The sequence below is a fragment of the Ursus maritimus genome, unplaced genomic scaffold, assembly GCF_017311325.1.
Source record: "Ursus maritimus isolate PB19 unplaced genomic scaffold, ASM1731132v1 scaffold_29, whole genome shotgun sequence".
Lineage (NCBI taxonomy): Eukaryota > Metazoa > Chordata > Mammalia > Carnivora > Ursidae > Ursus > Ursus maritimus.
The window spans coordinates 27,456,720-27,474,032 of NW_024425452.1; the positions used below are offsets into that span (position 1 = coordinate 27,456,720).

General features: G+C 31.9%; 1 protein-coding gene across 9 annotated transcripts in view; it reads left to right on the plus strand.

The window, feature by feature from the left end:
* Positions 1-17,313, plus strand: part of SENP6 (SUMO specific peptidase 6) — a 117,673-nt gene that overhangs the window by 30,709 nt on the left and 69,651 nt on the right. For 3 of the 9 annotated variants that reach the window (XM_040643678.1, XM_040643682.1, XM_040643686.1), the window contains exons 4-7: positions 8,241-8,383; positions 9,457-9,561; positions 14,021-14,041; positions 15,475-15,558. In XM_040643678.1, coding sequence (XP_040499612.1) covers positions 8,241-8,383; positions 9,457-9,561; positions 14,021-14,041; positions 15,475-15,558 — 353 coding nt within the window. The remainder of the gene's footprint in view (positions 1-8,240; positions 8,384-9,456; positions 9,562-14,020; positions 14,042-15,474; positions 15,559-17,313) is intronic. The other 6 variants (XM_040643680.1, XM_040643684.1, XM_040643683.1 and 3 more) reach the window with 4 other exon arrangements.

Sequence of the window (17,313 nt, forward strand, 5' to 3'; positions counted from 1 at the left end):
GAATTTGGGGGAAGTATATTAAAAAGGCTTTGTTAAACTTAACAAGTGGCCAGTAATTATACTTGCTACTTTTAGATTCCTTTTTTTTTTTTAAACTAGATACTCTGAGAAATAATTTAAAAAATTGAAATCTTGTTAACTGCAGGATGCCTTTGCCAGTATGATTTTTTTGTGTGAAATATTTTATAATTTTTGTTTTGTGTATTTTTTTTAAATGTTGGAACTGCATATTTTGTTCATTTACTCTATGGAAAATATCTATATATAATTTACATATAGTACTGCCAGTCAGTTAAATTAGATACATTATTTATCAGTAAATATTTTCATTTTTCAGTCAAGTATACATGTTAATTTTTATCTTCATGACAGCTGTTTCATTTCACTTCAGAATTCTAAGGTAGAAAAATACAGCCTTGGTTTTGACCTGAGTTTGTTACTTGGTTGCAATAAGGCATAGTGGATTTCAGTCTTGTTTTAAAAACTTAGGCTTTCTTTGAGTTGTTCTCACTTGATTTTCTCCTTGGGGCAGTGCTTTTCTTGATAATAATTGGAATAGAATATACAAAGCCATTAAGTGCAAATTTTTATCACTTTTGCTTTCCGTTCTGCAATTAAATTAAGGAAATCTAATAACTTTGGTCTGGAATATCCAGTTTCTAACCCATGGTTAGAAATATATATATTTAAACAGAAATAGTTATAAAACAGGGAAAGATATGAAGACCTACTACTATTTATTGTGCCAAAGGAGATTCTAGTATTTCCAGTTGTTCCTTTTAAAAGATTTTTAGATTTTCATGCAGTAGGTAAGAATTATGTCTTTCTTGGGAAAGGAGATATTGTATGATGCCTTTTCTACAGATTGGTTTTAAAGTAAATCAATTTTAAGAAAGTGTAAAAATGGTGATTGAGGATTTAGGAATTGATTTCCTTAAAACTATACATGCCTGCTTGTCCTTCAGAAAGTTTTTCTATATCCTGAGGGGTTACATACTCCCGGATTTTTAATGGCTTGTGGGTAAAAATAAGTCCATATCGATCATTGGTTTAAACTAATATAGTTCCTCTTCTCAAGTGAGCATGGACTTAGGAGTAGGCCTTTTTTGGCATTAAAAATGTTTTAGTATTCTTCCCCTTCCCTTTCACAGAATACTCCTTTTGCCTTTGGGCTTCTGCAGTTTCATTGTGCCTTTTTAGATAAAGGATATATGTCTTTCATTGGTTCTAGAAAAATTTTAATCATTATTATCTGTGGATATTACCTTTTTACATTATTCTCTGGAACTTTTATTAGAATTAATAATAATATGATTTTTTCATATCCTTTAACCTGTATTTTATATACAAAAGAAAAAAAGATAAAGGGCAAAGTCAGAATCATCTCTGTACCATATTCTAGGTAATTTCCTGAGCTCTGTTTTCTAATTCACTAAGTTTTATCTTTATCTTTGTCTAATCTGCTATTTAATATTTCCATTGCATTCATCTTTTTTTCTTTTAAAAAAAATTTTAATTGTTATTTTTAAGTAGCTCCGTGCCTAACATGGAGTCCAACATGGGGCTTAAACTCATGATCCTGAGATTAAGATCTGAGTGGAGTTCAAGAGTCAGACACTTAACTGACTGAGCCACCCAGGTGCCCCTTTAAAAAAAAAAAAAAGCATTTATCACTTGTAGGACTTTGTTGGTTCTCTTTTAAAATTTTGTTTTTTCCCTAGTGTCTAATTCTTTATTGTTTCAATATCCATTTTGTTTTTAAGAATTCAGATGTCTTTAATGTACATTTTATATGTCTATTTAATAGATTCTTTTTTTTTAAATAGATTCTTTTAAGTTATCTTACTGTCTGAAGTTCTTAGGTGCTAAATTTCCTGAATACTTGTTTTTTAGTTAAATTGACTTACTTGATGTGTGGTAAGTTTTGGTGGATGATAACCACATATTGATAATTTTTGCACATTTCACAGTTCCAGTGAAATATTTATTCATGTAGCAAATATGTATTGATACAAGTGTTCCACATGCTAGTGAGCAAAATAGACAAGTTTCTTTTCAGTATGGAGCTTAAATTATAGTAATTGACTGTACACATTTGTGACTTAATGAGTAATGTTACAATACAAATCTGGCCTACAACCTGTGGCCTAAGAACCATTTTTACATAGTTTCCCCCAAAGTCAAAAGGATGATATTTTATTACATGTGAATATTATATGAAATTTGAATTTATGTTCATAAATAAAATTTTGGAAAACAGCTGTGTTCATTGTTTATGTATTGTCTATTACTGCTTTCATGCTACAACACAGATTTGAATTATTTGGAGAGAGTTGAGTAGTTTCAGTGGACATTTTATGACCCACAAAGTACTTGTTGTGTGGCCCTTTGTAAAAAAGTTTTGCTGATCCCTATCCCATTGTTTTTACCTTTACTGTATAAAGGTAGTCTGTGTGGATTGATACCCAGTTAAGAGAAGCAGTTTTTTTGGATGGGTGGTGTATTAGAGTAGTTAGTATCAGATTCTAGGCCTGCTAATGTCCACTTTATAGGATGGTTGTAAGAATTTTGAGACTATGTAACTTACATAGTGCATGGCACTACTAAGTCTTCCATAAATAGCTAAGGCCAATGTTTATATTTGGTTTTGTAATCGTGATTGTTTTGTGTTAATCCATCTGTACACGGTAGTTCTCCTGATCTTATGTTTGCATTAGCTAGTGAGCTGTCTTAGGCTACTAAAGAGGGGGGCAAACGGCTAGGAAAATTAAGTTTTTCAGGAACCTCCAGATTGAATATATCATCTTGAACTTTAGTAGTAGTAGTTCTCTAATCTCTGAGATAGTCATCCATAAATGAATAGCTTGATTTTTAAAAAATTTATTTTATTTATCTTATTTCCCCATAATTTGATGTTGATTAGCAAGTTAAGAGCACAAATAAAATGAGGGAAAATAAAAATTATTAGGCAGAGAGAAGTAGATGTACTAGGGATTTAAAATAATTTATATGTTGTATTTTAATTCAGCAGTTATTTTTAAGTTTTCCGTAAGCTAGAATTATGTCCTGTAAGTTTATGCTTGTGTGAAGAGACTTTTTTACAACTTTATATCCTATGATTCTCCTGTGGAATAAATTCTCCCCCAACCCCCCCCCCTCCCCGAGCTACCTTCTAAGTGTAACAGATGGTAGGGTACTTTTTCTAAGGTAATTTGATGGTAACAGTAAAAGGTTTTATTGAGATACAATCATCTCTGACAAAGCTGGAAGTACTGGTTTTCTGTTGCCAACTGAAGTGTATGTAATTTTTAATAGTAACCTATAGGCAACAGAATTGGGAAATTTTAAGACTTGAGTTATACAGATCCTCTTGCTATAATGGTGGGCTTTGGATTGTCTGTTGCTGTGCCCTAACGCTTTCTCAAAAAAGTTTCGAAAATGTATGAGCATTTAATCAGAAATATGGTTGAATTAGCTGAGTTATGTGCCTGCGTATTGGGTGTGATAATTTTGGCTTAAATAATTCTTAAGAGGAAAGATTAACTTTCTACATTTATATAAAGGAATATTTAGTACAGTTCCTTTGATTTTGAGATATTTTGTATCCTAATGATGAATTCTTTTTGGATAACACAGTTTTTGCTTTTTTTTTGTTAAGCATCTGTATTTATATTTCTATAAACAACACTATAAAAATTCCTCATGCAGTATAGTATGGGAAAGTATAGGCTTTGGAATCAGACCAGTTTTTAAATGTTTAAATCTATTTAGCTAGTTTGGACAAGTTACTTTGCTTTTTAAGTTCAATAAACTTTGTAACAGGGATAGAATTTCAATAAAGTTCAAATGATGTACAGCGGAGAGGTTTTATTGAGAAAAGAAGACCGAAGTGGGAAATTTGAATATATTAATCCTGTCACTCAGTAGCAGCAAGTAATTGGCTTGATGTTTTAGGTGTGGTTGCTGAATCCCAATCTAAAGAACTACTGAAATGTCTAAAATACGGAGATTGAATATAAAGTAACTAACATAATGCCTATTCATAGTACAGGTTTACTAAATACTAGTTTTTGTAATTACCTAGATAGGAATGAAATTATATGGTCGGTGTTTTATGGAAACTTTTTGCTTCTGAGATTCTTTTTTATTTTAATGTTAAATACTTTATTACAGCATGTGCAAAGATTGAGGGTTTATATTGAAATATAAATATTATATTTGAGAGGCTAGTTGGAATTTTCTGGCCCAGTCAAGCCCTCTAAATCATGTAGCTCATACATACTTCCATAAAGTATATCCCTAAGTTCATCCTCTCATGCAAAAATTTGAAGCTAGAACCATCTAAACTAGTTCATGTAATGCTCTTCTCCCCAGCTTGTACCAGGTTCTGTCTGTCACCTAGCCTGACAAATTGATCTGAGATCAATTTATGATCTCATTTTGTCTGTGGAACTCACACTCCATGGGCCTCCTATCACAGGGACCTCACACATCTGCCAACAGTGTTTTAAAGCTTCACCCTCTTTGGCGAAATACCTCATGGAGGATCTGTCTACTCTTCTCCCCAATCTCTTTGCTCCTTATTCCTTTCTCTCTGTGCTTAATAAGTACATTGGGTTTTTGTTTTGTTTGTTTTGGGTCTTTCATGACAAAAGGGCTTTGTCCAAACTGGGGGCTGCTTACCGTTGCTCAGTACTGTTTCCTCAGAGCATGGACAAATAAGTATATAATAGGCATGTAATACATATTTGCTGACTGAGTTTTGGCACCAAATAAATGGATATTCCTCCCACAGAATGATTTGGAAATCAAGTCTAATCAGAAACCATTTGGGGAAGGGCCTTGATTAGATTCTATAAGCAGTAGAGAATAAAATTTTATTGAAGCAGATAGGCTGTTTAATGTTTCAAAAGGTACCCTACCCAGTTCTGACACCCTACCACTTTATTAAAAGAAAGTTGTTCCCTTAATAGAGACTAATACCAATATGAGATTTTGACAAAGAATATAACCTAAAACTCTCTCAACAATCCGTAGGAAAATTCTGGTTATAAGAAGTATTATGTATAGTTCTTTATTTACAACACATGTAGTCTTTTAAAAAGTCTGAATTTTGTAGTTGTATCATGGCATCAAAGGCTATGAAGTTGGGTCAAAATGATTGGACTACTGGTGAAATACTTTCACTCACTTGTATTGTGATGTGCTGTGTACTTTATCATACTCTGAGTAACAAAAAGTTATATAAAATTCACTATTGTATTTCATTTTGAGAACATCGTCAAATCATTTTCTGTTACATTAGTCAGAATGTCTTCTTCATTAAGCTCTCAGTGAGAATTTCAAGCGTGGCAGTTATGTTGCCATTTGCCAGGCATTACTTTATCGATCTTAATTTCTTATTTATTACTTTTATATCTTTATTAAATTCAAGTTAGCTAACATATAGTGTAGTATTGGTTTCAGGAGTAGAATTTAGTGATTCATCACTTACATGTAACACCCTTCTTAATGCCCGTCACCGTTTAGCACACATCTCCTCACTCTCCTCCCTTCCAGCAACTCGCAGTTTGTTCTCTGCAGCTCAGAGTCTCTTATGGTTTGCCTCCCTCTCTGTTTTTATCTTATTTTATTTTTCCTTCCCCTATAGTCATCTGTTTTGTTTCTTAAATTCCACATATGACTGAAATCATGTCGTATTTGTCTTTCTCTGACTGACTTATTTCACTTAGCATAATATACTTTGGTTCCACCCACGTTGTTGAAAATGGAAAGAGTTCATTCTTTTTCATTTTATATATGTACCACATTTTCTTTTATCCATTCATCAGTCAATGTACATTTGGGCTCTTTCCATAATTTGGCTATTGTTGATAGGGCTGCTATAAACATTGGGATGCATGTGCCCCTTCAAACCAGCATTTTTCTATCCTTTGGATAAATACCTAGTAGTGCAGTTGCTGGGTCTAGGGTAGTTACTCTATTTTTAATTTTTTGAGTAACCTCAAGATTGTTCTCTAGAATTTGCACCAGTTTGCATTCCCACCAACAGGTCAGGAGGGTTCCCCTTTTTCCACATCCTTGCCAACATCTGTTGTTTCCTGAGTTGTTAATTTTAGCTATTCTGACAGGTGTCAGTTGGTATCTCATTATGGTTTTGATTTTTACTTCCTTGATGATGAGTGATACATTTTTTCATGCTTCTGAGATTCTTAATAGGATATGTATCAAAATCACCCAGAGCAGTGGCTCTCCCATGTTACTGTACGTCAGAATCACCTGGAAGCTTTGATAAAAAGATTGCTGGACCCCACTCTCAGAGTTTCCGATTTAGGAGAACTGGAGTGGGGCCTGCTAATTTGCATTTTAACTTGTTCCCAAAGGATGCTGGTTCTGCTGATCTAGTGAATCATACTTAGATAACCATTCATTGATTTAGGGCATTTTTTTCAAAATAACATGGGAGTAGACCTAGGTCACAGTGACTGTATAGGTCTAACTTTTATCAGTGGAATGCATCTTGATGACCAGTTGTTATTATCTGTTTCTGGAGGGGATATATATTTACTTCTGGCTAATTAGTAGGAGCATTAGCAATCTCTGTCTCAGATCACCTTAATTCAGTGGTTCTCCCAAGTATGGTCTCTAATTGGCAGTATCAGCATTGCTTGGGGACTTGCTAGAAATGCAAATTATTAGGACCACCCCAGACCTGATGAATAAGAATAAACTGTAAAAGGTTGGACACAGCAGTTTAACAGACCATTCAGGTAATTTTGATTTATACTAAAAATTTGAGAACCGCCTTAATTGAACTGAAGGTTGAGATGACTAGAAGCTGGATTTCAATCTATACGGAGGCTGTTATTCATAGGCTGTAATTCTGATCCAAATTTTGAGGGGTTTATGAGGCCCTTCATATATGGTGGATCTTCATCTCCACTTTTTATCTCTCTAGCTCTCTGTTGGAAGTTCAGCTTAGCCTCTCAGCTGCATCTTCTGGAATCAATAGATGCCTCGGGAAAAACAAATCTGGGCTTAGATCTCTGAGTTTCTTGTTCCTATCTTAATTAGTAATTATTCACTGCATTCAGAGCCCTCAGAGGTCTCAAACATACATATTTTTTTTAATTTGTATTTTGTCCAGTTTTTTTCTAGTTGTTTTCAAAGAGTAGAAGGAAATTGATCTGCATTACTTAATCTGCCATTACCAGAAGTGGAGGAATCTGAAGCCTATGGCTATAAAAGATTAGGAAGCAAAGAAATGTCTCAAGGAGGAGAAATGATAAGCAGTGTGTCAAAAATAGGTCTTTTTTGGAATTTTGTAATGTAGATATGCCTAAAAATAAGGATGGTGCTGGCACAATGAACTCTACTCAGGAGAACTTTTTTTGTGGGTGGTATTTTTTTAGGGAACTGTTAGGTTTCTGTAGAGATCAATTGTTTGGGGGGGGGAAGCCATGTTCCTGTCTTCTTATGACTATATTTTATAAGTGAGTGAAAAGCAAAATATTAAACTATCGTTTCAAAATAAAGTAGATGAGAATGCTTTTTAAAGTGTTGTTTTGAGTAAATTATCACTAAGAACTGAAGATTTTTTTTTTTCTTATTGAGTCTGAAAGCAGCTTTTAAATGTCTGGTGCAATGAATGTAGTAGAAGTTGGTTTCTTTGTTGAAAAGAGCTTCCTGAGAAATGGGCCATCCTATTGTCATAACTGTGATCTCCCCAAAGTGATTGTTCTTGATGTGTTTATATGCTCATTTGCAACTATGAAGGTATCAAAACATTGCAGTTTCTGTGTTTGTATAGAAACTTTAAGGCTAAGGCCAAACTCCTTATACAAGTTGAAATGGTAACTTACTGTCATATTTGACTGTACTTGTCCTACAGATAGCGGCAACAGGGAAATTTTTTTTTTTTACTCTCAGGAAAGAGCTCTTCTAAGATACTCTACCCTCAGGTCTTCTGTTTTTCTCTTTTAATTATCTCAAATACCTTTGGGGACTTTTAAATGAAAAGGAAATAAGATCATAAACAGCCATGTTCCTACATATTTGTGTTATCCTTAGGGGAAAAAAAAGTATTACGGTTGAAATACTCTTAAATTCATGCCACTGTCATCCCTCTCTCCTATCTCCAATAGCTGGCACAATTTTTATAGCTTTTTTGATAAGTGGGTTTTCAAACAATCATATTATGATGTTTATTGACTCTTAAATGTTTATGGATCTTTTTACAGATAAATCGTCAGTCGGAAATTGTTTCTACTAGTTCTGCTGATCCCTGGAAGACATGTGCAAGACGAAACAAGGCTGAAAGTTTAAAACCTTTGAAAGGCAACCCAATTGGACTTAACATGTTGAGCAACAATAAGAAATTGAGGTATAGGCGCTTCACTACACATTCCTACAGAAAAGATAAAGGATTTGACACCAAAAATTAACTACCTTTGTGGCCAGTTGACCCAACCAACCTTTACCTTTTCTTTTCACTTTATTAGTAGTGCCAAGAGGTAGAGTTGTTCCAGTGTGTGGATTTTTGCTTTGAATCTTGAGATTAGGGTTGATGGCAGTGATTTCTTGGTTCTGGATAAAAATACTGCAAGAAAAGTTTCAGTAGAATAGGATTTCATAAGATGAACTTTCTCTCACATAGTTAGTATAATCTTGGTCATTATATTAGAAGTAGAAGGTACTGGAGGGTAGAGTGCACCTGTCTCCTTTAGGGGATACTTATTCAGGATTGTCTTCAATAAGGGACTTTTTTTTTTTTTTAAGATATCTTATTCTCTTCTCTTCTAGATATAATCCACCTTTCCTTGGTGGTACTCGTAGGGAACCACTGTTACTGATATGATTGGGCTTTTACACCTCCCAGAAATAGGGTTGAAAATCGCTGTTCATTTCAGTTTTGTCAATTTATAGATAAAAAACTGAGGTACATAAAGACTAAGTAACTTTGAAGTCAGTGGTGGAGTCAGAAGCAGAATTTGGGACTCCTGGCTTTTTTTTTTTTTTAACAATGATACATTTGATTTTTATTTTGGCATATAAGAAAACTTTGTAATACTCATGGTTTAAAAGCTTTTTATATGGATAGTTCCTAATAGAGAAGAAGAAAAGAAAACATATCTGAATTAATTTATAAGATATCTTACAGTGCAAAACATTCATTTAGGATTCCTGCTTTCTATTCCACTGTTTTTCTACTCTGTATCTTTCATGAATTGTATTGGAAACATTTCAGAGACAAATTGAGAAAGTGGAAAACTCCTAATGGACAATTCAACATGGTCAATTGGGTTGGGTTGATGTATAAATATATATAAATATATTTTTTTTTAATGTGAAGGTTTTTGTGAGTGTATGTGTGTGTGTGATTTCAAAGGATTTATTTTGCATATGTGTATGTAATTTTCCTTTGTTCAAATTATTCTTTGTCTCTTGCATCTGCAGTGAAAATGCACAAAATGCATCAATATGTTCTGGGACTGTAGTTCATGGTAGACGTTTTCAGCATGCTAATGCACAGATATCACTAGTAAAAACAGCAGCCCAAAGGTAAGGATTTGAATTGCCTTTGTTTAGTTGCCTTTTTAATTGTTTTGCACTATTTTTTTTAACCATGTTTTTTACTTTGTGGAACTTTACTGTGTTTCTCCTGTCTGTAAAGAGATATTCCTGTCTCTGAAATAATTCATGTCTTAGAATTTTATTTTATGTCTGCTTTTGAATAAATCATATTCTGTAAGTAGAGGCTTAAATAAAAGCCTTTTTATTGCATTATATTCCAGTTAAATTAATCTGATTTTACAACATTGACTATAACATTTGACAGGAAGTCTTCAGCTGGTAGTTTAGCTCTGATGAGTAAAACTACAGTTATTAGCTTACTTTCTTTTTAAGATTTATTGGATTTCATAGTACCAAAATAAATCACATTATTAGTTTTAGCTGAGAAAATTTTGTGTTTTAGTACATTTGGATGTTCTCATTGATCATCAAAGTAATACTTGAACCTTGAAATAATGAAAGTAACAGTGGGGAAAGCTTAGGGTTTTAAGTGCTTCTGAGGTTTTTTGTGACCATTTTTGAATGGTTATGAAATTTCAATTGAATTTCAGTTCTGAGTCCTTTTTAATTAATTAAGAAATTCTTAGGATCCAACAATAAAATAAATAATTTTGCATTATGAGTAGTTGTATAAAATGTTTTTATAAATAGTAAAATTTAAAGATTTGTATATATGCTAGATGTTGTTCTCATTTTTTTAAAATGTCAGTCTAGATTGTTGCTTATTTAGAAAATGTCCTGACTTTTAGAAACCCTTGCTGTATTTGCTATGTACATAGATTTGCTATAGCATAGATTTTTAACTTAAAAACCTTAAATCTTTCTCATACTTCAGGATAAGAAGATCTTTCTTTTGCTTAAATATATTATTTTATCATAGGTAAAAGATTGTGACATTAGATATTTGAGAAATTCAACTTCAGAGAACTTACTGCACATACCAAAAAATTAGCTTCTCTTGCTGTAAAGTACATAAATCAAGCTCTCTAGCTGACATATGGCACAAACATGAGAATAAATAATAAAAGGAGAGTAATTTGTGGAGAGGCAAAAAGAAGAGACACTGTTTTTCACACACTGGTCACACTGATAGAATCCATTGCTGACAGAAATTTGTCTTTTTGATATTCTGAAAATGTGGTCCATGTTGCAATACTCATTTATAGTTTGTAATCAAGTGATACAGTCTGCAACCAAAATTATTATTGCTTTTGAACTTATTTATGGAATTAATTTATGGAATTAATTGGAATTATTTGCAGTATGACCTATTCTCTCCATCCTTCCTTTCATTTTTGGTAATGTTAAAAAACTGATTTCAGTCTGGAAATTGGTTTGTGTTTTGTTTTATTCTAGATCTTGGCACCTATTATACCTTGCATATGTATTATTGCTGTCTGCATAAAAGATTAGATTCTGTTAAGAGGAAATAGCATTTAGTAGTAAAATATTATTTCTTAAAATAAAAAAAACCCAAAACAACAACAACAAAAAAAAAACCCTTAATTAGTTTGTATTTAGAGAAACACTCCTGAGTAAAAATACCTGACAAGAACAACTAGGGGCAGTAAGGAAAACTGAAAAGTCATGTTAGCAGATTCTATTTATGTTTGTCTTTTATTTATAGAATAAACATTTCTTATTCTTGCTACAGTGTGTCATTAAAAAGATTTTGACATTCAAAAACAATCATTGAGAGTTTTTCTAATTTTCTTCCTTCTTAATCATCAAGTATTTTTATGCTACATGCCAGGCGTAGATGAGGTACAGAGTAGTCAAAGGTGAATGTATATGACAGAGTCCCTGCTTTCAAGCTCAAGTTTGATTAGGGTAGAGGACAGGAAGATGAGTAAACAAATAATTACATGGTAAGTGCAGTGTAGTAGACACAATTTGCATAGTGCTATTTACAGAGGAGGGAGCTGTGAAGAATTCACAAAGGAAGTATTAAAGAGGCTTTCCTGTGTACTAGCTAGAAGAGAACACTCCATGCAGTAGGAATGCCTTCTTGAAAGGCATGAAGAAAGCCTTTACCTAAGATGGTTACACCAAACCTTTGGTTTTATTTTATTTTTTCTTTTTTTAAACTTTTGGTTTTAGATAGTGTAATTTTGGCACAGTTGCCGAGCTTCAGATGTGGCGAGCACCCTGGTTTTTACTGGCTTTGAAACTCAACTCTTAATTTGAAATTAAAGGAAATGCCACAAGTTGGCAATTCACACAGTCCTCTTGGAGAGAGTGGTATAATTTCTTTTAAAAGTAAATCAGTTGCATTTTGAATAATTTGTAGTTCTTTAGAAAGATATGGGAACAAGTACATCACACTTTTAATCAGAAGGGAATAAATGAAGATTGTTAAAATATCTGATTAGATTAGCTACTATTTGGGAGCACATTACAATTTCAGTCTATTTTCTTACTGCTACTACAAATGTTAATATAAATCATATTTAAAAGATAGGTTGTTTACGTACTAATAGTGATGGAGGGAGGGTAGTCTTAGTATGGAAAAATGAAATGTAGAAATTAAAAAATCTATATAACTCTATCATCTCCACTCCTAACTTCAATGAGACTTGGTAAAAGAGCACATTTACTGGTTTATGTTTTATTTACATTTTCACCTTTTTTTGTTTTTGTTTTTTTATTAAGGATAGGTGAAAAGACTTGTAAGGACCATAGGGGAAAATGAATGTCTACAAAAGCATATATAATCCATAAATGGGAAAATGGGCTCCTGGAATAAGCAAGATTTAATTATTATTGAAAAGCACCACTTTGAAAAGAATTTTTGAAGTCTTAAATCAGGTCATGGATACCAGAATCAATCAATCTCTCTTTTTTCCTTCCTTTTTAAAAAAATTTTAAGAACACTAGTACAGCACTAGTACAAGAATGAAATAGTCCAACAAGAATGTAAGTTGACATTTTTACAAAGTCCTAATTACTAATAATGGCTTCCCTCTCCATTTTTTAAAAGCTTTTTTTTTTTTTTTTTTTTAATATGTATGCTCCTCTAGGTCAGGACTTGATAAACACTTTGAGGAATCTTACAGAAGCACAGTGACTTATAAATTAGATATCATATCATAATAAATGCAATTTCTTCAAGGATAAGAGAAATGAGCATGGGCATATATATATTTTTGTTTTGTTCTGTGTTTTTTGTTTTCTTCCTAACTCCCTTGGTTTATTGGAAAGAACCAAACCTGTTTCTTCTACTGCTACTCTGTCTTCTACCTCTTTCCTTTACTCTATACAGGTGAGTTTAAAAAAACAAAAACAAGAGACTACTAAACTCTTCTCACTTCTTGGGCATAACAGTGTAGAGCTAGAAGTGGCTGTATTAGGTATTAATGCCTAACTTTTTGTTTTCATTTTGGTTTTCCTGGAAATAGAACTCCAGTAGAAATAAATATATGAGATAAGTTGGACTGTATTTAAACTTTCATGTTTATATTTTGTTTTATTTACTTTAATAGGGGTGGTAATATTCCCTCACTTTTTTGTCATTTATCCAACATAATTTATTTTATACAGATTATCCTGTTTTTTTAATAGTAAAGGTAAAATTTCAAATATGTTATTCATGTAAGCTTATAATTCTTGTATTTACTATTGAAAACTTAAAATAAGAGTTTCTTTTCAGTGTTGCTTATGTAAAACCACATAACCTCTTTTTTTTTTTTTTATTTGTTAGGATTGATATTTTACTTGTTTATTCCACACTATAGGAATATTAGAGTTAATATGGGGACTCAGAGAATTTGTAAACTATGTTTTGCTTACAATTAGTTCTGAATATTTTGTTCATTTTATAATGAAGAATAATTCTAGGATATGAATCTTATTCTAAATTGAAGATCTTTGTAATTTCACTCTTGAGTAATTGATACTGATAGCTCTTTAGATTTTCCATGAACTGTAGAGAAGGATGAACCTGTTATTCATCCTTGTGTCCAAAACCATATGCTGCTGTATTTAATCTATGGCGTTAATGCAAGTTTCAACCTTAAAAAAATTCTTTTTTCTTACTCAGAAGCTAATTATCACACCTGGTAACAGAATTGGAACCATTAAAAATTTTATAACTTTCAGGAAATTATATTGTTCTTTGAAGACTATTTGCATAACTACTCTAAAATAACATATCCTCAAATGGTTGATAATTAAATAGAGCTCTTTCAAGAATCTTTCATCTCTTTGTACATCCTTTTTTCTTAAATATGTTTAGATATAAATTATTTTCTGTATTAACAAAAGTTGAAAAACAGTTTACATATCTGACAAGGTTCCAAACCTAGTATATAACATATATATAATGTGTTTAAAACGAATTAATCACCTTAGAGTTTTGCCTTATTGACCCACAGTTATTAAAACTACAAATGATATATAAAAAATGAGGTCTTGCCTCTTACATTTTTTTTCTTTTTCATGTTTTAAGCAGTCTGGACCAAAAGGAAAGGTAAGCTTAATATTAATGAAATTAGAGCATGGATATAATAGTAAGATATCAATTATATTTATGCTTTGAAAAATATCCATTGAATTAGAGTTCATCATAAAGCTTATTAATTATTTTAATAAAAGGAAACATTAATGGAAGAACATGATATTTGACTTATGTGGGTAGTGTTTTACCATAATTCTCAATATGGTTATATATTTATGCTGACATGACTGCTTTCCTTTTAAAGGTTAATGCCTTAGTAGTAAAGTTATTTTCAGTTAATAGCATTAAAATCTTTCTTGTTATATTTTACTGATAATACTTTTGTTTTTACACTTTACTAGATAGAATTGAGGGAGAAAATGGAATTAGAATACCTTAAGCATGGAGTTAAAATTCTAAAAATCAGTGTATTCCTATTCTCTGACCAAAACCAAAATTTACGATCACTGTTTGTTCCCTTTGTAATAACATTGGTAGGCACATGTCCTTTAGCAGAAGTGATGAATGATGTAAATAACATGGAAATAAATTTTTTAAGAATGCACATTTCTTTGAGTAGTGAAATGATTGTAATTATTTTAAAGCAAATGTTTGTAAGAATAGCTTCTGTCCTCAGTGTCTTATGTAGAATTTTTTGTGCATGTACATCTTTTTTCTTGCTCTTACGAGAATCTCAAAAGCTTTTTATGACCCTCCCCACAAAAAAACAGGTTAACAGCCCTTCTATTAAACCAAAATCTAAGTGTAATTGGTGAAGGTCAAAAAAAGGGGACTTTCTATAATTTTGTTTCATTGTATAATTTTAACTCTCTAATTTTTTAAAGGTATAGAGAAATCAAAGAGGACAACTTACAATATTTTATAAAATGTTGTATATTCCCCCTTCCTTAATGAACACCAAGGTTCTGAAATATAAAGATGGTCCTGTCAGCAAATTTTTTATGATTCTGAAATACTTCACAATTCTTACATGTTTTAGCTGAATGGCTTGTGCAGATATTTTACTATTTCCTGGGAAAGAAAAATTATTTTCCCATTGTGTCTGTTTTTCTTTTTGAGTAAAGCATTATTTTCTGTCAGATATAGATGAGTCATTTCATCTTTAAAATTTTTAACTCGTAAGTGACTACATGTTTTTTTGAAAGCCATTAATAAGATTTTTAAAATAAAATTGCTGAAGAATATACATTAAATAACTCTTTGTACAATCATACACAAAACATCCTCTTGTTTTATATAAGTACTTTCCCTATATGCTATACCACATAAAATGTAAGTACTCCAATATTCTCAGGTTAATGTAAAGGTCTTAGATTATTCAGTTTTTCACAGTAGCCTTGGAGGGTTCATACTGACTTTTTGCACTGTTTGGCTTATGCATATTTCTGTAGTGGAAATTTGTTCATTGATACATTCAGCAAATATTTCATGACTTTATGTGCCAGGCACTATTCTAGGAGCAGACAGAAATCCCTACCCTCTTGGAGCTTACATTCTTGTTGGAATAATCCTGGAATAGGAGTCAGAAGGTATGGAATTGAGTAATCAATAATACCAGTAAGCACATAACTTACTGTAAATGGGGATGATAATATTTGCCCAATGTTAAAGAAGATTTGTGAGGAACAAGTGAGATAATTATTTAGAACTGATTTATATACTGTAAAATTTGAAATTTCTATAATAGTAATAGATCTTGAAATTCTTTCAGTCTTTTGTACTAAGATTACTGCCAGGGCTAGATATGAAGCAGCAACTATTTATAAAATACCTTATAATGACTATACCTGAGTGCTTTATTCAGCAGTATAGTTGTCTTTAGGTTGAATTTAGACCATTAATCCTTTGGGTCTTTATATGAAATTATTTTGTGTTTATCTTTGTTGGAGACAGATAAGGTGAGAAGAACTTTTGCATCAGTACATTTTACTTTGTGAATTCTTCTCACGTAAGCCTTTTTGACCCCTTCTTGTGAACACCAAGTCACATCTTTTTTCTCATCTTTATGGAGAAGTAGAAGATCCTTTATTTTTATCCCTCAACACATGAGAGACTATAAATTTCTGAACTAAATGATTTATTTACAAGAGAATGGTTTATCTAATAAACAAAAACTAGGTAGTTGTGGAAAGTTAATCTTTTCCAGGTTTTTTCCTACTTGTACACTGGGCACAATGGAGTTTAAAACCAAACTAGAATAAATAATAAATAGCAATATTAAGATCTAGAGCTTGCAGACTTCAAAAAAATGCTGCTGTTGTTGTTGTTGTTGTTGTAGGTGACTTTGACAATTTGAATGCCTCAAATTCTTTTCTGACTCAGACGGGTCGGTTGTGAATACACTGTATCTGGTAGTACCAGCAACCTAGAATATTTAACCTGGTATTAGAACTGTTCTTTTTTTCCTCCATAGATAAGAATCCATTGACCCATTATGAAACTGAACCACACAGTGATTTTCAAATTTAAACTTATAAAAAATTTTAAAAAGTATGTGTGTGTTGTCGAGAATTTTGAAACAACAATAAAGTACAAAGATGAATAGAGTACAATGAAAGAACATATATGAAATATTAGGAATGTTTACATAAAGGGTGTGTTTGAAAAGATAAGTATAGAGATTTTATAATTTTCTAAAAGCTCTCAAAATAGAAAAATAACATTATTAGGTTCCCAGTGCATTTCTTCCAGTATTTTCCCATACTTTTTAGTATACCCAACACATGTGGAATCATAATAAAAATACAGCTGCATATTCTAAATTTTCACTTAACATTGCGTCGTAACATTTTTCACTGTCATTAAGTTGACTTCTAAAAGTGATTTTTAATAAATGCATAATAGGTTGTCCTCCAGATATACATAATTTATTTACTCATTAGCTCATCATTGTTATATGTGATACATTCATGAACAACTTTGTGTATAAATTTCTAAATGAATCTCTGGTAAATCTCTGGTAAAGGATTGTTTGGATTAGGTCACAAATGCTTTTAATGCTCTTCATAAGTACTGCTAAATTGTTTTACAGGGAGGTGGTACCAATTTATAATAGCATTATAAGTTGCTGTCTGAAGATAATCTGAAAATAAAATTATAGTCAGATGATACTGTCTTCCTTGGAATTATGAGTCATCTAAAACCTTAGAAATAATAAAGTTGAGCAGCAGGATGATAAGCTACAAGACTAATAGTATTAATTATTGTTTCCTTCATTCACTTCTGATCAATTGGAGTGTATAGTGAGAGACCACAGTTTTATTCACAGCAGCAACTAATATTAA